The sequence below is a fragment of the Trichomonas vaginalis genome, chromosome I, assembly GCF_026262505.1.
Source record: "Trichomonas vaginalis G3 chromosome I, whole genome shotgun sequence".
Classification (NCBI taxonomy): domain Eukaryota; phylum Parabasalia; order Trichomonadida; family Trichomonadidae; genus Trichomonas; species Trichomonas vaginalis.
This window is the reverse complement of record NC_067203.1, coordinates 14998970-15017511: the sequence shown is the minus strand read 5'-3', so window position 1 is coordinate 15017511 and position 18542 is coordinate 14998970. Positions and strand designations below refer to the sequence as shown.

At 29.2% G+C, this 18542-nt stretch overlaps 4 protein-coding genes across 4 annotated transcripts, besides 5 other annotated features; 1 reads left to right on the top strand and 3 right to left on the bottom strand.

Annotated features, from left to right (window-relative positions):
* Positions 1-334: 334 nt before the first annotated feature.
* Positions 335-2601, bottom strand: TVAGG3_0989110 (STKc MAST like domain-containing protein; the record flags this gene model as incomplete). The annotated part of the gene is made up of 1 exon (XM_001329990.1): positions 422-2599. One exon carries the CDS (start codon positions 2597-2599, stop codon positions 422-424), a length of 2178 nt encoding a protein of 725 aa, XP_001330025.1.
* A 1100-nt stretch (positions 2602-3701) lies between these two features.
* Positions 3702-4624: a mobile genetic element.
* A 114-nt stretch (positions 4625-4738) lies between these two features.
* Positions 4739-6574, top strand: TVAGG3_0989090 (spectrin binding; the record flags this gene model as incomplete). Its single annotated transcript, XM_001329991.1, has 1 exon — positions 4739-6574. One exon carries the CDS (start codon positions 4739-4741, stop codon positions 6572-6574), a length of 1836 nt encoding a protein of 611 aa, XP_001330026.1.
* A 514-nt stretch (positions 6575-7088) lies between these two features.
* TVAGG3_0989080 (uncharacterized protein) lies at positions 7089-7757 on the bottom strand (the record flags this gene model as incomplete). Its single annotated transcript, XM_001329992.1, has 1 exon — positions 7089-7757. The coding sequence occupies one exon, from the start codon at positions 7755-7757 to the stop codon at positions 7089-7091; it is 669 nt and encodes a 222-aa protein (XP_001330027.1).
* Positions 7758-10150: 2393 nt separating this feature from the next.
* Positions 10151-13050, bottom strand: TVAGG3_0989070 (uncharacterized protein; the record flags this gene model as incomplete). The annotated part of the gene is made up of 1 exon (XM_001329993.2): positions 10535-12802. The coding sequence occupies one exon, from the start codon at positions 12800-12802 to the stop codon at positions 10535-10537; it is 2268 nt and encodes a 755-aa protein (XP_001330028.1).
* Positions 13051-14246: 1196 nt separating this feature from the next.
* Positions 14247-14284: a mobile genetic element.
* A 1178-nt stretch (positions 14285-15462) lies between these two features.
* Positions 15463-15499: a mobile genetic element.
* A 2150-nt stretch (positions 15500-17649) lies between these two features.
* Positions 17650-17687: a mobile genetic element.
* Positions 17688-18243: 556 nt separating this feature from the next.
* Positions 18244-18280: a mobile genetic element.
* Between the last annotated feature and the right edge of the window lie 262 nt (positions 18281-18542).

The following is an 18542-nucleotide window of genomic DNA, read 5'->3' as shown; positions in this document are numbered from 1 at the left end:
TCGATTTGGCTAATAATCATACCACAGATAGATATAGGCCTAGATAATATATCCCCAAGGTATTGAACGAGTATGTAAGAATTATGACATTGTTATCAAAACACCGAATCTGAAATGGCAAACTAATGAGTTCTAATAAATTCGTATGCTTCAATATGTCATTGAATTATTATATCAATTTGGGATTCGATGCAATATTTTTTCCGCAATAAAATTCGGTTAAACCAAAATATCCATTCTTAACATGTGCAAGTATAATCGAACAAAAATTAATGAACAATGGCTTATGAAAGAAAGTCTAATTTGAAGAAAAACAATTATATATAATATTTTATTCCGCATTACCAATCAATACATAACAAAATGATAGAGAATAAGTCATAATGCAAAAAATAAACAAAAAATAAGTAAATAAAAAAAATTATAACATATTTGGTTGAGCTACCAAACTAATTGGTTGCTTAACCTGTATTGGTTCTGGTGTCTTTGAGCTTGAGAATCTTCTCTTCTTCACAACCATTGGTCTGATCATTGGAGTGGACATCATCGCAGTTGTTGGCAAAGAACCGGTAGTAAGGGTTATTGGAGTAGATAAGGCTGTTTCAAAGGACATATGCTTGGCTCTGCGATGGGAAGCTGTCCGAGTTGTTCGATCCATAAGACCATTCATCGAAGTAACAGGGAATTGGCTCAGATCGTTGTCTTCGATTTGTTGTCCGTTCTTAATCATTTCGTTCAATTTATCGAAGTCACTTTTGAAGTGTTCGACGATTTCAGGACCGAATGAGAAACTTCTCTTTCGATTTGATTCTAAATCAAATTGGATATCGGCGTAATCTTTAAGAGAACAATTTCCGAAGTAGGAAGTATCTTCTTCGCTCTTAAGACAAGGACAAAATGGTGGTTCGAAAGTATCAAGAGCTGTCCAATCGATTCCCTTGAAGAAGGGATGTTCCATGATGTCACTGACTGATCTGCAACCAAGACGTTCATTCGGATTTGGTCTCAAAAGCTGGCGGATTAAGTCAATTGCCTCTTTAGAACCATCGATCGGCTCGAAAATGCCTTCGCAGATATTCATGAATGTTTCTTCTGGGGTCTTGCCATGAAACGGTGGAACTCCTGTAAGTAATTCGTAAATTATGACACCAAGTGACCAATAGTCAGCCGGAAATGAGTGTCCTTTGTTGAGAACGATTTCTGGAGCAACGTAGTCTGGTGTTCCTGCAAATTCAAGTGTTTTTTCGACAACTCCGACAAATGATAAACCGAAGTCTGCCAATTTGAGATGTCCGTCCCTGTCAATGAGGATGTTATCAGGCTTAAGGTCTCTGTGAACAATTTTATGCTTGCGTAAGTCTTGAAGAGCGGCAACAATCTGGACAATGTAGTATCTGGCGTTGTGTTCATCCATACAGCCTAAATGATGAAGAACTGTCTTGAGATCTCCACCAGGAACGTATTCCATAACAATGTATAAGTTGTTAACTCCACATAAAGTATAATATAACGAAACAACATGTTCTGACTGGAATTTAACAAGTATGTTCTTTTCTGTAAAGGCTGTATTCTTTCTTGCTGCGTGTTTTCTTGAAATAACTTTGATTGCAACCACATCTCCTGTTGATTCTTTTTTGGCTAAGAAAACTCGGGCGTAGGCACCTCTTGATATCTGCTTCTTGAATGAAAAGTCCGATATGTTGACTAATTTCGGTGCACTTCCTTCAGAAATATATGCTGATTTTAATGTGTTGCAAGCTTTGAGTTTTTCGCGGCAATACATCACAGCACGAACCAGTATATTTCTAGCATTCTCGTTATTGGGGTCAGAGATTCTCAAAGCGTCAAGTCCGTCATAAATATATTGTAAGCTGTCAACTTCGTAGTTATTCTCTGCGTCATGTTCGAGAAGTCTCTCTAGGAGGATTGTGCAATGAAGCACTGGAAAGATAAGTCCAATGGCGTTTGTTTGATCTCCTGGCCAATTTACATCCAAAATTGAAGTTCGAGCTGTATATATTAACGAGCGGATTTTCTCATCAAGTGAGACAACATAATTTTTGCTCTGAAATGCTTGTGCACAAACTAACATATGTTGCTCAATTTGATCAACGGGAAAATAGTTTTCGCATAATCTGCACATGCAATATTCTACATTTTCGACTTTTTGGTGAGTTTGCGATGGTCGTATTTTCTTTTCTGTTGCAGTAGTGACAGACAATAAGGACTTAACTCGAAGTAAGGCAGTTAAAGCCTTCATAATTCGATATCCAAGAAAGTCTACATCTTGAGGTAAATCTCTCTTGAGTATTTCTTCTATTTCTGATAAAGCATATTTTGCCATATCGAATAAGTTTGCATATAGTGCACCTAGAACGGATGAGATAAGTGATTTAAATCTTAAAAGAGGAGAGTCCCTATCTTTGTCTGTATTTTTAATGCTTTGATTAAGATTAGCTAAAATCATAAGTTGTGCTTTAAGGTAAGCAAATGTCTTCGGATAAAGATGGAGATCTGGGTTAATCGGGATAAGATCTGGGATCTTCCTCGTATTACCAGGTGATCTTCTTCTGGCTAGGGAACTGCGTTCCCAGTTCATTCACCAGCGATTTTTTTGAGTTTACATCTTCACAAATTTTAAAAGTTTATTTATCAAATATTTGAATAAAAAATTTGTCAGAATTATCAATTTTCAATTACAACATCATATTAATGTTAGCCTTTATATTAGAAAATATGAATAAACCAACAATTTGTGTTTTTTTATTGTTTCAGAATTCTCCTCACTTCACAATTTATTAATTTTGGGGGTTATTCATTTCACAAAAATTGAAATATTTCGGCCACCGCATTTTATTTAAATACAATGGATATTATCTTCAAAAATGAAGCCAAAAGTAATAGAACTTATTATCAGTCCTTTTGGATATTTTTAATATTTTCTATAAAAATCATTGAGAACACATTTAAATTTATATTTTATTATTGTCTATAAAATAAATGTACACATCTAATTTCCGATTTAATTTTTCAAAACAATATTTTTTTCCAAGCAATTTTCAATCCTTGAATTTATAAGTTCGAATTATATATACTTCTATATTAAAAGCATATGAAATATTTAATTAACTTTCAGAAGTATTGAAAATATTATTAAAAGCAATCAAATCACTTTTGAAGGGGAGATAAAATAAATTTGTAAATAGCTACTATTGATATTGGATAACATTTCTCTATAAAATATTGTGAAAATTTTTTTTCGATATTGCTCGACACGAGGAAAGCCTTATTTCCTTTATCCTTCTGCTTGAATACTTTGTTATAATACTTTTCTTCCATCGAAACAATTAATTCTTTGATTTTAGATCAAATTTAATATTCGGTATCAAGATTATTCAAAATGACAATACCATCTTTATATTTCGATATCGTCATCTCAAATTTGGAATCTTAAATTGTTGAACTTAGTATCCAAATTTTAGATATATCACTATCAATGGAAACTGTATTATATTCTGATATTGATGAGTTGATGCTATTAGAGGTATTTGCATCCGAAGTTCAAACATTGTCAAATAATTTTTCTTGATTTTTTTTTTGTAGTATGGTCCTTCTTTCATGTTCCATATTATCTCTTATCAGCTATAATATAATTTTCTATTATTGAATAAGAAAGAGTATTGTTATTGCTTACAAAGATTAAAGGTAACTAAACTCCTTTCGCCGATCCGATTTGCTCCATATTTAAAATATAGCTTGCATATGTAGAAGAAAAGCTAATTTTGAAGTACGCCCGAAATCCACCAACAGGATTTCGAGCTACTAAAAAGATACTTTTAAATGTGATTTTTTTTATAAAAAATTAAATTTATTTTAAGATCAGACTAAAAACTAATTTTATGGAAAATCTATATCGACAAATTTATTACTTATTGGGTATATAGATTTTTTGATTATGGCGATTATGTCTGATATGCTTCCAATAAGCCAAAACACATTTCATACTGATTTCTATAAAAGGTATCTTTATTATAGAAGTGTAAGCTATATCTGTTTGTTTTTTTATTATAACAAATTCAAAATTCTCTTATAAGGACTAGATGAAATCTGTATTATTAAATCATTAGCTAAATGAAGGTTCAAATAGAAAGTAAATATCAATTTATATGATACTGAAACCAAATAGTTCTTTTAATAAAAGATAACACGCTGAAAATTATTGAGTATTTGCAAATCTCAAAAATCTATTGGTGAATTTGGCTCAACTTTTAAAATTATAACATCCATATCAAATCATAAAAGCAGACAAAAATTAAAGCCAAACCTATCGGCCAATTTTTTTTTGATATTTTGATTTTTGAGGTATACTTTTAAAAGTGGATTTAAAGCACTTATGAAAAAACATTAACTTCTGTCGTTATGATTATTGATTTAGACAATAATGATTTTAATCTTTGATTATCAAAACACTAAAGTCATCTTTTTAACATTTGCTTGGTAGCATTAACTCAAGTCTAAAGTACTATTTTATGTGGCACTCTTAGAATTTTTGTATTCATTGTACACGCTGAAATAGTACCATTAAAGTTATGGCGGACTTTCAAAAAATAGTTTGGTCACCTTTACAAAGATTACAAATTTCATTATATTTTCTTTTGAAACTTAAAAATTGTTAAATTTTAAAACAAAGTAGATCAAACTATGAAAGAATATGAGCATTATACTTTAAAACAAAATTATGATAGGACCTCCTATTATAGTTCCACAAGATGTCCTTGATGAATTTATGCCATATGTCCGTGTTAGTGACTTAATCAGCACGCTCACCATTGATAATATTGATGAAATCTTTAATCAAGTTTTAGAAGAACACATGGGTGACACAGAAATAGGAATTAATGCAATAGTAATGCTTGTTTACATCAGAAATATTAAATATTCTCTTCAATTTCTTAAAAGATTGTTCGAATTATGTCAAATACATGCATCACCTCAAAACTATTTCGGCGATTTCAAAATTAAGTTTATTGAACATCTACTAAGAAGTACATCAAACTATCTTTACTTTCGAAATACAAAAGATTTTAGATTTCTTCGATTATTAACAGATAACGGCTCAATTGATTTTGTCGAGTATGAATCCCAACTATATCAATTCACAAAGACCCATAAAGACTTGCCTAATGTAATTTTAACTCTTTCAGTATATTTTGACAAATATATCAAAAACGAACCAGAATTTTATGCAAAGCTTCAAAAATACGTCGCCCGAGCAAAAGTTTCTGATAAAGTAGCAAAGAAATTCCCACAACTTTACGATAAAGTTATGAATTCAGAAGAATTATTTAATCAATACTTAGAACACGGTTGTGAAGTTGGATCTCTTGAATACATTCTTAAAAATGACGATATTGATGCTTTTATGCTTTACAAAAATTCTGTTTTCAATATTAATAAAATTATTAAACGGAATTACTTAGACTTTCCATCAACAATACGTCAAGAGCCAAGTATTATTCAATATGCAGTTTATTACGGTTCCGTGAAAATTTTTAAGTATTTAATTGTTCAAAATCCAAAATTAGACTACAAAGACAAATGGGACCATTATTTGCAGTATTTTGCAGTTACATCAGGTAATATAGAGTTAGTCAGACTCGTACAGCAGCAAAATCTAAAATTTGAAGGATATTTGAAAATTGCAGCTCAATATTCTAAAAAAGACATATTTAACTGGATCTTAGAGACACAAATACAATCAGAAGATCGTCTGAAGATCGAAATGATCAATACATTGTGTTATTCATGTTCTTCTGTACAACCAAACACAATTTTGTGGTGTTTACAAAACGGTTGTGACACAAATTCAATTGATTCAGGCGGATACGGTCCATTACAAAGCGCCGTGATATCTAATGTGCAAGCCATACTTATTTTCATTTCTAAGATCCCTACGACACAGATTGACAGAAAAGATTCGAATGGAGAAACTGCACTTCACATGGCAATAAAATACGGAGACACGGCCATGGCAAAATATTTATTAGAACACGGCGCTGATCCGAATTTGGTGGATAACAATGGGTATAACTCGGTAAGAAAAGCACTTGAGTTTAAACAGACAGAGAATTTGAAATTGTTAGTTAACTACGAAAATATTGACATTGGAAATCCAGATCTTTTGATACAACATGCTGTTTTTGGACATAATATGTTTTGTATGGAATTTATTTTAGAACATCCATCAATTTTCAATGTAAATAAGAATGTTGTTGATTTCTCAATGCCGCCAATAATCATGTTCGCTAGAAGTGATAAATATAAACTTATTAAGTTAATGTTGAAATACGACCACGTTGATAAAAACGCTAGAGATAACTTGTTCAATATGAATTTCTTCCAAAATGCAATTGAAACTAAAAGTTACAACACAATAAGATTGGCTGTACAGACAGATGGTGTTGACTATTATACACCAACAAGATTTGGAAATACTTTGAAAGACTTAGTTGGTGATGATGAAACTATAAAAGAAATTCTGCGCCAAGCTAATATTAATTTGGAAATACTTTGAAAGACTTAGTTGGTGATGATGAAACTATAAAAGAAATTCTGCGCCAAGCTAATATTAATTTTGAATAATTAAACCTGATATCATATTCTTCTAAGAATATATATGGAATTGAAAGGTTTACACGCAAAGAATATTATTTCAAGTTTATTTATGTTTTTTTATGTTTGATTTTGTCGATTTTTGTCAGTATACAATACAACTGTGTACTGATTGAAGTCCCTAAATATATATATATATATATTAATATTTAATTCTACAAACTTCTATTTTGGGACAAATATCAATATTCAAGAAATAAAGTTCGAAATTGTAGGTGATGCAAGTGCTATTTGGTTCCAGGAATTATGCATTTGGTATAACTTTCGGAGAATTACTTCATATAAGGGATAAAAATGCTCTCCTGATATCCTTCACATTAGTTCATTTTAATTACCCTGATAAAAATGCATGCAAAAGATTGTTCCCAATTCCAGCACTATTTGATAGCAGTCTTAAAGAAACTAAGAATTAATCTTTACTTTTTTGATGAAAATAATCCTACCGTTGTGGTTTTCGAAATTTTAGAAGAAAATGATAAATTAGTTGAAATTAAATTTGGATCTATCATGCATTTTCCTTTGAAAAAATCAGTAAAAGTATTAAAATCGTAAGTATCTTTTAGATTTTTAAATGTAACGGTTCCAAATCCTGTAGTTGAATTTGATTCAACATATGATTCTGAAATAGTCAAAATGTCAACTTCAAAATATTGGCCAAACATGTACTGTGCAGTGTTATTTAAAAATATGCAGTGATCAACATTGGTTGTGTAACAACTATAAAATAGAACTTGGTGATTGTCTGTTCCGCATTTATTTCCAATAACATTGCAATAAGAAAATGTTTGATTTAATGAGCGGTGACCAAAAGTGAAAAATACGATTGAATTCCTATCAGTTTGGTTATTTTCTCTGAAATTTGAGAAATTACATGTACCTGAACTTCCATCAAGTTGGATAATTAGTGATGAACATTCGATGCATTTGTTATTTGTGATATTGTTATTCTCAAAACCGACATCGCCATATCCAACACTAAATGTCCCGATTTCTTTTCCTTCATTTTCGCCGCATTTAAATACTGAAACTTTAATTGCATAGTTTTTATTGGAAAAAGAAGGTTTGACAACTTGAGCAAATGCCATGCTAGTACTTTCTGTTATTGATTTATAATAACAAGTTCGATGTTGGACAAATTGTCCTGCTTGTTCGCAGAAATAGTAGACGGATCCACCGCCATTTTCTGAGGTGGAACTGCAGTTATTAAATGCTGTTTCTTCAATTAATGTACAGATTTCGTTAGTTCGATTAATGTAAATTGCACCTGTTTCTTTGCATTCTTCAAACAAGCAAAGAAAAATATAATAATTGAAATCATTGGAACTATCAATTAATGTGGTTCCATTTCGTATCTTATCGTATTTATCTTGAATGTTGAAATATTCATTCCAGCTGAACTTTCTTGCATTTTTCAAATTTGATGTAAGAAACTACTTGAATAGACGAGTTAGTGTACCTATCTATCTGATAGCGATAATTCTTCTCTTCTCATTTTATCGCAAGGTTCAATGTTGGAAGATTTCTGGGAGCTAAGTAGAATTTTTATGGTAAAAATAATTTACGGGCGTGAATCAATTTTATAGCAGAAAATATTTGTTATATATGACCTGGCTAAAAAATAATCTTAATCTATAATTACAACAATAAAAATAAAATAAAAATAAATAAAAATAGAATTTAATGAAGATTTGAAATTCTTAAGATTTCGTCAATAGGAACTAGGTCAACAATAGTCAAGTCTTTGCCAAATTTGCATTCGGTAAGTTTACCTTTCTCGATACCAATAAGAGCACATGCTTTCATCTTCTCAAATTACTGTGAATTGTACAAAATGTGGCATGCTGCATGATATTCGTCAAATAATTTATTCTTACACACACTATTTTAGCAATTTATACATTTGAGTTTTTGAATTACTTGTTACTTTTTAGATGGAAGTAATCCTGCTGTCGCTGTTTTTGAAAATTTAGAAAGGTATGATACTTTTAGTGACATTAATTTTTCTGAATTTATGATGCAATTTTCTGTCAAATAATATGTAAAAGTATTAAAATCGTAATTTTGTACTAGATTATTAAATGTAATAGATCCTTCTCCTGTTGTTGAATTTGATTCAATATATGATTCTGAAATAGTCAAAGTGTAGCTTTCAACATCGTGCTCAAACATAATTACTGCAGTGTTATTTAAAAATATGCAGTGATCAACATTAACATTTAATTGACAATAAAATAGAACTTGTTCGTCGTCGATTTTACATTTATTGCCAATAATATTGCAATAAGAAATTGTTTGAGTTAATGAATTTGGATCACTTTTGAGAAATACTAATGACCAACTTTCAGTTTGATTGTTATCTCTGAAATTTGAGAAATTACATGTACCTGTGCTCCCATCAAGTTGAATAATTACTGATGAACACCGTCTGCATTTGTTGTTTGTGATGTTATTGTTCTCAAAATGGATATCACCATTTCCAACAATAAATGTCATGAATCCATTTTCTTCATTCTCACCGCATTCAAAAACTGAAACTTCGATTGCATAGTTTTTATGAGATGGAGAATAATTTACAATTTGAGTAAATGCCAGACGGCCTGTTTCTGTGATTGATTTATAATAACAAGTTTTATGTTGGACAAATTGTCCTTCTTCCTGGCAAAGATAAAAAACAGTTCCACTAGATAAGATGGAACTACAATTATTAAATATTGTTTCTTCAAGTAATGTGTAGATTTCGTTATTTCTTTCAATGTGAAGTGCACCTGTTTCTTTGCATTCTTTAAATATGCAAAGATAAATGTAATAATTGTAAAGACTGGAAGTATCAAATAATGACGTTCCATTTTTAATCTTATCGTATTTATCTGGAATGCTGAAATATTCATCCCAGCTGAACTCTCTTGCATTTTTCAAATCTATTTCTGCAAGCTATATGAATTGATGAGTTAATGGATTTATTCATCTGATAAGAACAATTTTTCTGTATGCGTTTTATATTAGAAAGTTTGAAGTTGGAAGAACGCTGGAATTTTTGTTGAATTATTGTGGTATTAATGTAATGCTGGCGTGAATCGATGGAACAATCATGCAAAGAACTCTAGGTATTTAGATTGGTTACTCGCCATTCAATTTTGTCTACAATTGAAATTCCTGTTTGAATCGCAAACGATAAAATTTTCCTAGCGACCGATTATTTTATGCATAATATAAATTAATTTGAAAAATAAAAATAATCTAGTTACATTAGATATAAAATAATATAAGCATATGCTCTAATATTTTCTATTATGAGGGTTAATAGAAATAGATGACATCTTCTGAGGGTATTATGTTGGATTAAATTCATATTTATTGTCATGGGTGAAATGGGCAATTTTCAATAGTTTAGGAAGATTCTATAATAAGGGACAGTAATTGTATTCAAAAATTATCGTACTTGAGAAACTTTTTATTGTTAATAAGAACAAGAAATTGCAGCAAGCTATGCTTTAAAGTGTATTTTCCCTGTTCAATTTGTATGTTTTGACTAATTTGATACTATAGAAGTATAAAATCTAATGAATAGTTTGATATAGCATTAGCAAGCGATTTTCCCATTGAATCATCCTATTTACTCCCCATAATAATTCATTTTGAACTCTAACTAAATCTGAAAATATGATATTTATGGGATACAAAGAGTAAATTAAATAATTTTCATTTCACTGAAAATAAAAAAAAATTAATGTATTATAAATAACTATATTGTCTAGTGAGGTTAATAAAAAGAAGAGTGTATGTTGTTATTAATGAAAGTATTAAGAATATGCTTTTTTGCAATTACAATTACAACAATAAGATTTAAAATAAAATATAGAATTTAATGAAGATTTGAAATTCTTAAGATTTCGTCAATAGGAACAAGGTCAACAATAGTCAAGTCTTTGCCAAATTTGCATTCGGTAAGTTTGCCTTTCTCGATACCAATAAGAGCACATGCTTTCATCTTCTCAAAGTACTGTGAATTGTACAAAATGTGGCATGCAGCATGATATTCGTCAAATGTCATAAGAACTGATGCAGCTTCAACAGACATACCTTTAGATGCACGCTGGAATGCGTAGTGTGCTGCGGCCATCTTAGCAATATCATAAAAAGAGTGTTCGAAGGAATATGATGCGGCTAACTCGTATTGTTTCATTTCGATCAATGATTGTGCAGCGGACTTCTCATCACCAAGGAAATGTTGCATAACAGCGGAATTGATGAATCGACTAGATTTTGTCCATGAATTACAACATTCTTCAAACTGCAAACGCATATCGTCATCAATTTCAACACCTTTAAGAGACATAAATGCTCCTCTATATAATCTAGACGTGTTTTCACCCTTTAACAATGTAATTGGCCTTTGTTTGATATCAAAGAAAAATTTAATTTCACTGACATCATCGGGAGGCTGATCCCCTTTCTCCATGATATATGCTGATGCTATTAATGCATTCTTCATCACTTCTGGATTCGAAAAATAAGTGGTTGGGAAATTATTTTGTGGTTTTTCGTGGATATTCGTCATAGAACCACTTCTTATCGACAACATGACTTGTTTCACTGACTTTGCCTTGTTCAAATATGTTATTGTGTAGCCATCAAATGATATCAAGTTGATTTCGTTGTCGTTGAAGGAATGTGTCTCACGGGGAGCCTCTCCTTTGACTGAGAACACATAAATGTTGGTCGAATTAGAGATACAAATGGTGCTACTCGTATTATGATAAATAGCTGACTGATGTATAGGGAAAGTCATCATTTTCATGAGATCTGTGGTGGTAACAAGTGTTCCATTCTTCTTAAGTAACATTATTTCGTCATTTATCTTAACAGTTGTTGAGATTTCGGAAAAATCTACTTTATTATCGCTGAGAACGTTATGATTCGGATCGAGAATGATTGTATTCTTTCCTTTCAGACCAACAGTAAGAACAAATGAAGGTTCTTTCATCTCTGTTATGTAATAATCAACTAAATTTTCGAAAAAGTACAATTCTGTCTGTTTCTGGTCCTTTGAGTTGATTACGAATATTCTGTTCTGTCCAATCCTCACAGCTACGATGCCTCCTGACTCTTTCATGTCTTGGAAATTTATTGATTTTGTTTGGTCGATGAAACTACTGGTCAAAATCAAGTTCTTGTACATTGGTGGCTTGATACTTAACGAATAGAACTCGTTTTCAGTGATATACATGATCAAAGAAGGAGATGGAAAAGCTAATCCAATTATTGGACCTTCAGAGTTAATTATTGTATTCACTTTACCATTATTCGTGATACAAAGCTGCCTGGCATAATTAATAAACGCAATATTGTTTCCTATCGCTGAAATTAATTTCGGATAACTTATTATTGGGATGTCGAAGCTTTTTTGGACCATTATATCAGTAGTTTCGACAGATAAGTTAATAATACGTAATTTATCCGATAAATAATAGAACCCATTCTCAGAAATTGATAAAGTATTCACCATTTCCGTGTTTTTGGTCATAAACTTGTAAGGATTGGGTATTATTTTGAAGGATCCTGTTTCAAAGTCAAAACACCATTGAATCAATGTTTTGTGCTTAGTTAAAGTGAAAAATTTGAAAGGATATTTCGGAATCGTAATTAAACGGGTAAATGAAGTAAATTTCAATGATGTAGTTATTACTGATGATATTTTGAACTTCAAAGTATGATAAAAACAAATCATATGCTCTGTCATTAAAATTAAAAAATCTGAGAAAGAATCAGCGATGTCTATGACTTTCTCACCTTCTATTTGGAAGTTTATTTCACGTATGGATCGAAAATATTTGTAATTCGCTGATCGGCCGTAAAAATGAATCGATCCTTCATTTGTTAGTACAAATAATGTGTTTGGAGAGCTATTTGGTACGACAAGTTTCGTAATTACGTCATTAAATTGACATGACCAGTCTATTCCGAGGTTTACTTGATTGTTTGGGCCAAAATCGATACTTGCGTGCTGAATAACGTTGTCATCTGAACAAGTGAACATCGAAGCCAGCTGTAGTATGTCCCAAACAAGGTGAACACAGTTGGAAATGAATGTGGACAGTACTTTTTTGTCATCTATACTGATTATTGTCATCGAATTTTTGGAATATGCTATTAAATATAGCGTTTCTGAATAGTTTGTATCATTGAAACTAAGATTAGGTGCATCTTTAACAGGTAAATCTACAGAAAAATCAAATGAAAACGAATCGTTAGTTATCTTGTAAATTAGAAGCGAATTATCGATACAAATAGCAATATGACTCTTACAACAGCATAATGAACACGATTTAGGATACTCAGTCCTAGAAGGGAAGTAAAGAGTCATAAAAAATATGAAACTTTGTCAATTTGACAAAATTTTGATTCAAATTGTCAAAATGTTGAGATAAATGGTGTATTGAAATATGTATAATGTGAATGATCTAAAAATCCAAGAATTTGGCCGAACTCAACATTCATCAAATTTTTCAAAAACAACAATATGTATATTACGTCTGTATGAATAAGATACAAAGCAACAAACTCAACAACCAGACTATATATTCAAGAAGAGCCAAAATGCTGAAAATATTTTATGTTTTCTATGAAGTTTTCATAGTGTATTGATTATATATGTTTTATCAAAGAATGAATGTTCATTAACAGAGAGCGAATCTTATCTTAGAATTCTTTGAGGTTTATAAACATTTCAAAAGATACTGTACGTATAGATTAGAAATAGTGAATATGATTGTATAAAGAGTTTTGCGTTTGCCATTGAGATAATATCTCATCAAGATTTGTAAAAATTATTTATATTTTATGAAAATTGAGTCTCAGTTGATGAAAGTATGGTATTGTTTGAGTGTGTACATGTTTTATGGTAGGATCTAATAAACTTTTTTTTTTAATCATCAAAATTTTTTTGGAATATGTCCTAAATGTTCCTAATTTATATATTATCTTTTTGTGTCGGTATTCTCTGAGAGCCGATAGAATCAAAAGAAATTAATATCATTTTCATGGAATAATTATCCACAACTAAAGCTCCCTTAGAAAATTGAGAGAATTGTACTAAAAAAATATTTGAATTGAAGGCTGAAAAATGTTTAAAATAAAACAAAAAAAATGTTACTGCTCTGAACAAGTGAATGGTGGAATTATGATCTCTCCATTTTCAAAAATGATCTTAATTTTGACTGTTAATTTTCTCTTTATAATTTCGAAATTTTTATGCAACCAATACCAGCATGTCTCTTTTCTCCTATAATACTCTCTCCCAATTGGAATATCATATCTTTCTGACAATCCTCTACATATATTTTGCAAATATGGATGTGTTATATTTCCGCCAAAATATGTTTTTATCCATGTGAAAGCTTCACACTCTGCATATTGGAAATTTTCATTTTCCATTGCATGTAATAAGATTTTTTCATGCTCTATTTCTCCAATGTTTTTCTTCATTAAATAAAAGTGACATGAAAAATGAAGTGGAAAAAAATGTGAAGTCAATATTGAAAATTTTTCAAAGTTCGCATTCTTGAATATAATATTGTTGTAAACAGAAATTCATCAAAAGTGACACCTCAGAAAAGCTAAAATATTGAATTTTTGGAACTTTTGATAGAGCACGTTTTTAAATATTAATTAAAGTAAATGTATATTTTGTAAAGATTCTTTTTAATAAAAAAATAAAATTTTGAAGAAGAACACAAAATCTTCTGAAAAATAATATCACATAAACTCATATTATTTTCTAATATATAACTATTTTATATAAAAATCAAATTCAATGATCTTAAAAGCGAAGGATAAACCTCAAAATTTACGAATATAATGAGTGGGAATATAATGCTTATCTATCATAAAACCATATGAAATATCAATTTTTGCTTTACGCCTAATTTTTGACGACAATTAGCAAAAAATGTTAAATGTTAACACTCAGTCCATTTGAATATGAAAAATAAAATTGACTTTGATTAAATGTTTTTATTTATCATGCAATTCTTCTTGCGACCAAAGATTTGACTAAAATTTCAAAAAATAAGATAGCTTAAAAAATAATATACGGTAGTGTTTACTAATAGATGAATAGTATATAAATTCTATTAAAATGGATTTGATCCAAAAAAATATATAAAATTTGATCATAAATAAAATTGTTTTAAATTACTTCTTCATTTAAATTATAACAATTATTTTTGGTTTTATATTTTTTTGGATCAAATCCATTTTAATAGAATTTATATACTATTCATCTATTAGTAAACACTACCGTATATTATTTTTTAAGCTATCTTATTTTTTGAACTTTTATTCAAATCTTTGGTCGCAAGAAGAATTGCATGATAAATAAAAACATTTAATCAAAGTCAATTTTATTTTTCATATTCAAATGGACTGAGTGTTAACATTTAACATTTTTTGCTAATTGTCGTCAAAAATTAGGCGTAAAGCAAAAATTGATATTTCATATGGTTTTATGATAGATAAGCATTATATTCCCACTCATTATATTCGTAAATTTTGAGGTTTATCCTTCGCTTTTAAGATCATTGAATTTGATTTTTATATAAAATAGTTATATATTAGAAAATAATATGAGTTTATGTGATATTATTTTTCAGAAGATTTCATTCTATATGCCTATGAAAAGTACTCTCAAAACTAACTTTTTCCTAATTATAATTAAATCTAGAATATTGTATTATGCTTAGTATTATTTCATTTTTCTCATTCAATTTAGAATTTACAAATGTCAAAAAATTGAGAGCCGTCACTTTTGATGAATTTCTGTTTATTACAAGACACACCATATGCTGATTATGATATATGAACATAAATGTTAGTCAAAGGTGAATTAAAACCTTTTTTACCAATTCAATTTTGTGAACCATTCAAACCAACAAAATTTTGAATATTCAAGACAGACTGAATCGAAGACTCAAAATTACAATTCTTGATTGATCAATTTGAGGGCTTACACAAGAATAAAGGTGATCCCACGAAGATCTAAACGACAGATTTCAAAATAAATAAGATAAACAGAATCAGTAGGTCCCAAATATGAATGATATGATCTTAGTTTGAAAAGTTACTAAAAGAATAAAAAGATTTGTGAATTACGTTTTAATTTCAATAATTTTTATCAATTAATTATCATGTTATGATTTATATATCAAATTTAATTTCAAATATAAGTAAATATCAATATTCATTATATGTATTTCAAATTTAAGTATGATTGGAGCTTTTGAATAAAACCATATTATTCCCAGCTTACATGATTATAGTTTATTATGTAATATCCGGTTTATCAGGTAAATAATAGATTTGAATTGTTACTTTTGAGGATTTGACTGAAAATAGTATAATGAAAATGGATCACTACAGAATTATTTTATATTCTAATAAACCATTTTGCGTAAATGGTGGTTCTTATCATCTATCAAATTTCGTAAGAAGTCTCTTAAAAATCTTGGAGTTCTTCAAGAAACGATCTTGTTCAAGATACATGTCGAGATACTTTAATAAAATTAATCATAAATCGAAGCAAAACATCACATTTGTTAATAATTTCAAGTAATATATAAAATTCAAGATTACAATGTATACTGAATTCTAACAAAAACGAACAAAATCTCATCTCTCGACTAGAATATTAATATGATGCAGTTTTTTGTTTAGATCTAATATAAAATTGAATAAAAACTTTACTTTTACACTTTTCATTCAAGTATTTTACTAATACAGATCATGCTTTATCAATGCTTAGTACTATTCTTTTTAGAAAAAAGGATAATAAGAAAGATATTTGTGATTTAAAATAATTTTTTAAAATTCGCCTTTAACTCATCACTCTGTGATATATAAAAAGCATTCGCATTACTCATTCTGCTTAATTGATCAACTCAAAATTCCAAAAAAAATTCAAAAATACAAAAATGAAAATCAAAAATTTGATTTTTCTCTTCAAAAAATCAATTTTGAAAAAAATTTGGAAAATCAAAGTATTGTATAATTAATCAAATCATCAAATGAAATCGTTTTTACTCATAAAAAACATCTAATTTTTGATTTTGATATCATATTTGATAAAAACTCATTCTATAGTTGATTCAATGTCATGATTGCTGTTGGAAATATTATTTCCATAACAAAATTCTTATTTTAAGATAGTAAAATAATAAAGTTTTTATTTCAACAACAACAAGTAAATAGATGAATGGAAACGCACTATATTCGCATAATTGTAGTAACTATTGTCTATATTTGAGTTATGACTATTCCAATCAAAATGTATAAAATTAAAATCAGAAATATCAAACAATTATATTCGGTACTGTGCACTCATCATAGAGGTAATCGTAATTTATAAGTAATTTATATCTAAAAGCCGACTTTTTTTTTCTTATTGCAATAATTTTCTCAAATTTTAGTAACTTTTTCTATATTCAAGTTATTTGAATATATATCATAAGCGACGTAAGAACTCAAAATTACGAGGAATTCTGTCGTTGCATTTTCGAGATGCAAAATTTCGATTTTTAATATGGGGCTTTGGCAGGTGCAATCTTGATGTTATCTCCATATAGGAGTACAGTTGCAATATAATTAAAATTAACGAAGTTGATTTTAAATTGCATAATGCTGGAGAATAACTGACAATACAACTAAGAATACTCTACAAGATAGTTGCTAATTGGAGTAATAAATTAGGCTCCACCAATCATTTCTTTCATCTCTGCCATAACGAGCAGAAAAGAAGCGATCAGTAACCCTAGGAAAAAAGAAGAAGGGTGTCACTTTTCGTGGGATTACCTTTACAAGAATATTATGGGCCAAATTGAATACTTTACAAAAATCCGTTTTAAAAATAAAGATAAAGAAATTTTTATTAAATTAGGGTAATTTTCACACTAATACTGTAACAACGTTAGTATTTGACTAAGGTGTTGTAAACAGAAATTCATCAAAAGTGACACCTCAGAAAAGCTAAAATATTGAATTTTTGGAACTTTTGATAGAGCACGTTTTTAAATATTAATTTAAGTAAATGTATATTTTGTAAAGATTCTTTTTAATAAAAAAATAAAATTTTGAAGAAGAACACAAAATCTTCTGAAAAATAATATCACATAAACTCATATTATTTTCTAATATATAACTATTTTATATAAAAATCAAATTCAATGATCTTAAAAGCGAAGGATAAACCTCAAAATTTACGAATATAATGAGTGGGAATATAATGCTTATCTATCATAAAACCATATGAAATATTCCCACTCATTATATTCGTAAATTTTGAGGTTTATCCTTCGCTTTTAAGATCATTGAATTTGATTTTTATATAAAATAGTTATATATTAGAAAATAATATGAGTTTATGTGATATTATTTTTCAGAAGATTTCATTCTATATGCCTATGAAAAGTACTCTCAAAACTAACTTTTTCCTAATTATAATTAAATCTAGAATATTGTATTATGCTTAGTATTATTTCATTTTTCTCATTCAATTTAGAATTTACAAATGTCAAAAAATTGAGAGCTGTCACTTTTGATGAATTTCTGTTTATTACAGACTAAGGGAATGGGTGAATATCGTTAAATCTATCGAAATTAATAATCTAAAGATAAGAAGATTGGATCCTTCTAAATCGAGGGCTTCAAAGGGATTTAAGGTTTCGAAGCATTTTTAGCCATTTGGACGCGAGTAATTCATTGGGTTTGAGCTAGCTTTGGGCGTCCATTAATGATTTTTGTGTTGATTTTTGTAAAGTATTCAATTTGGCCCATGGAACATTCTTGTGTTTGCACTCAATTTAACTTATAATATGTTA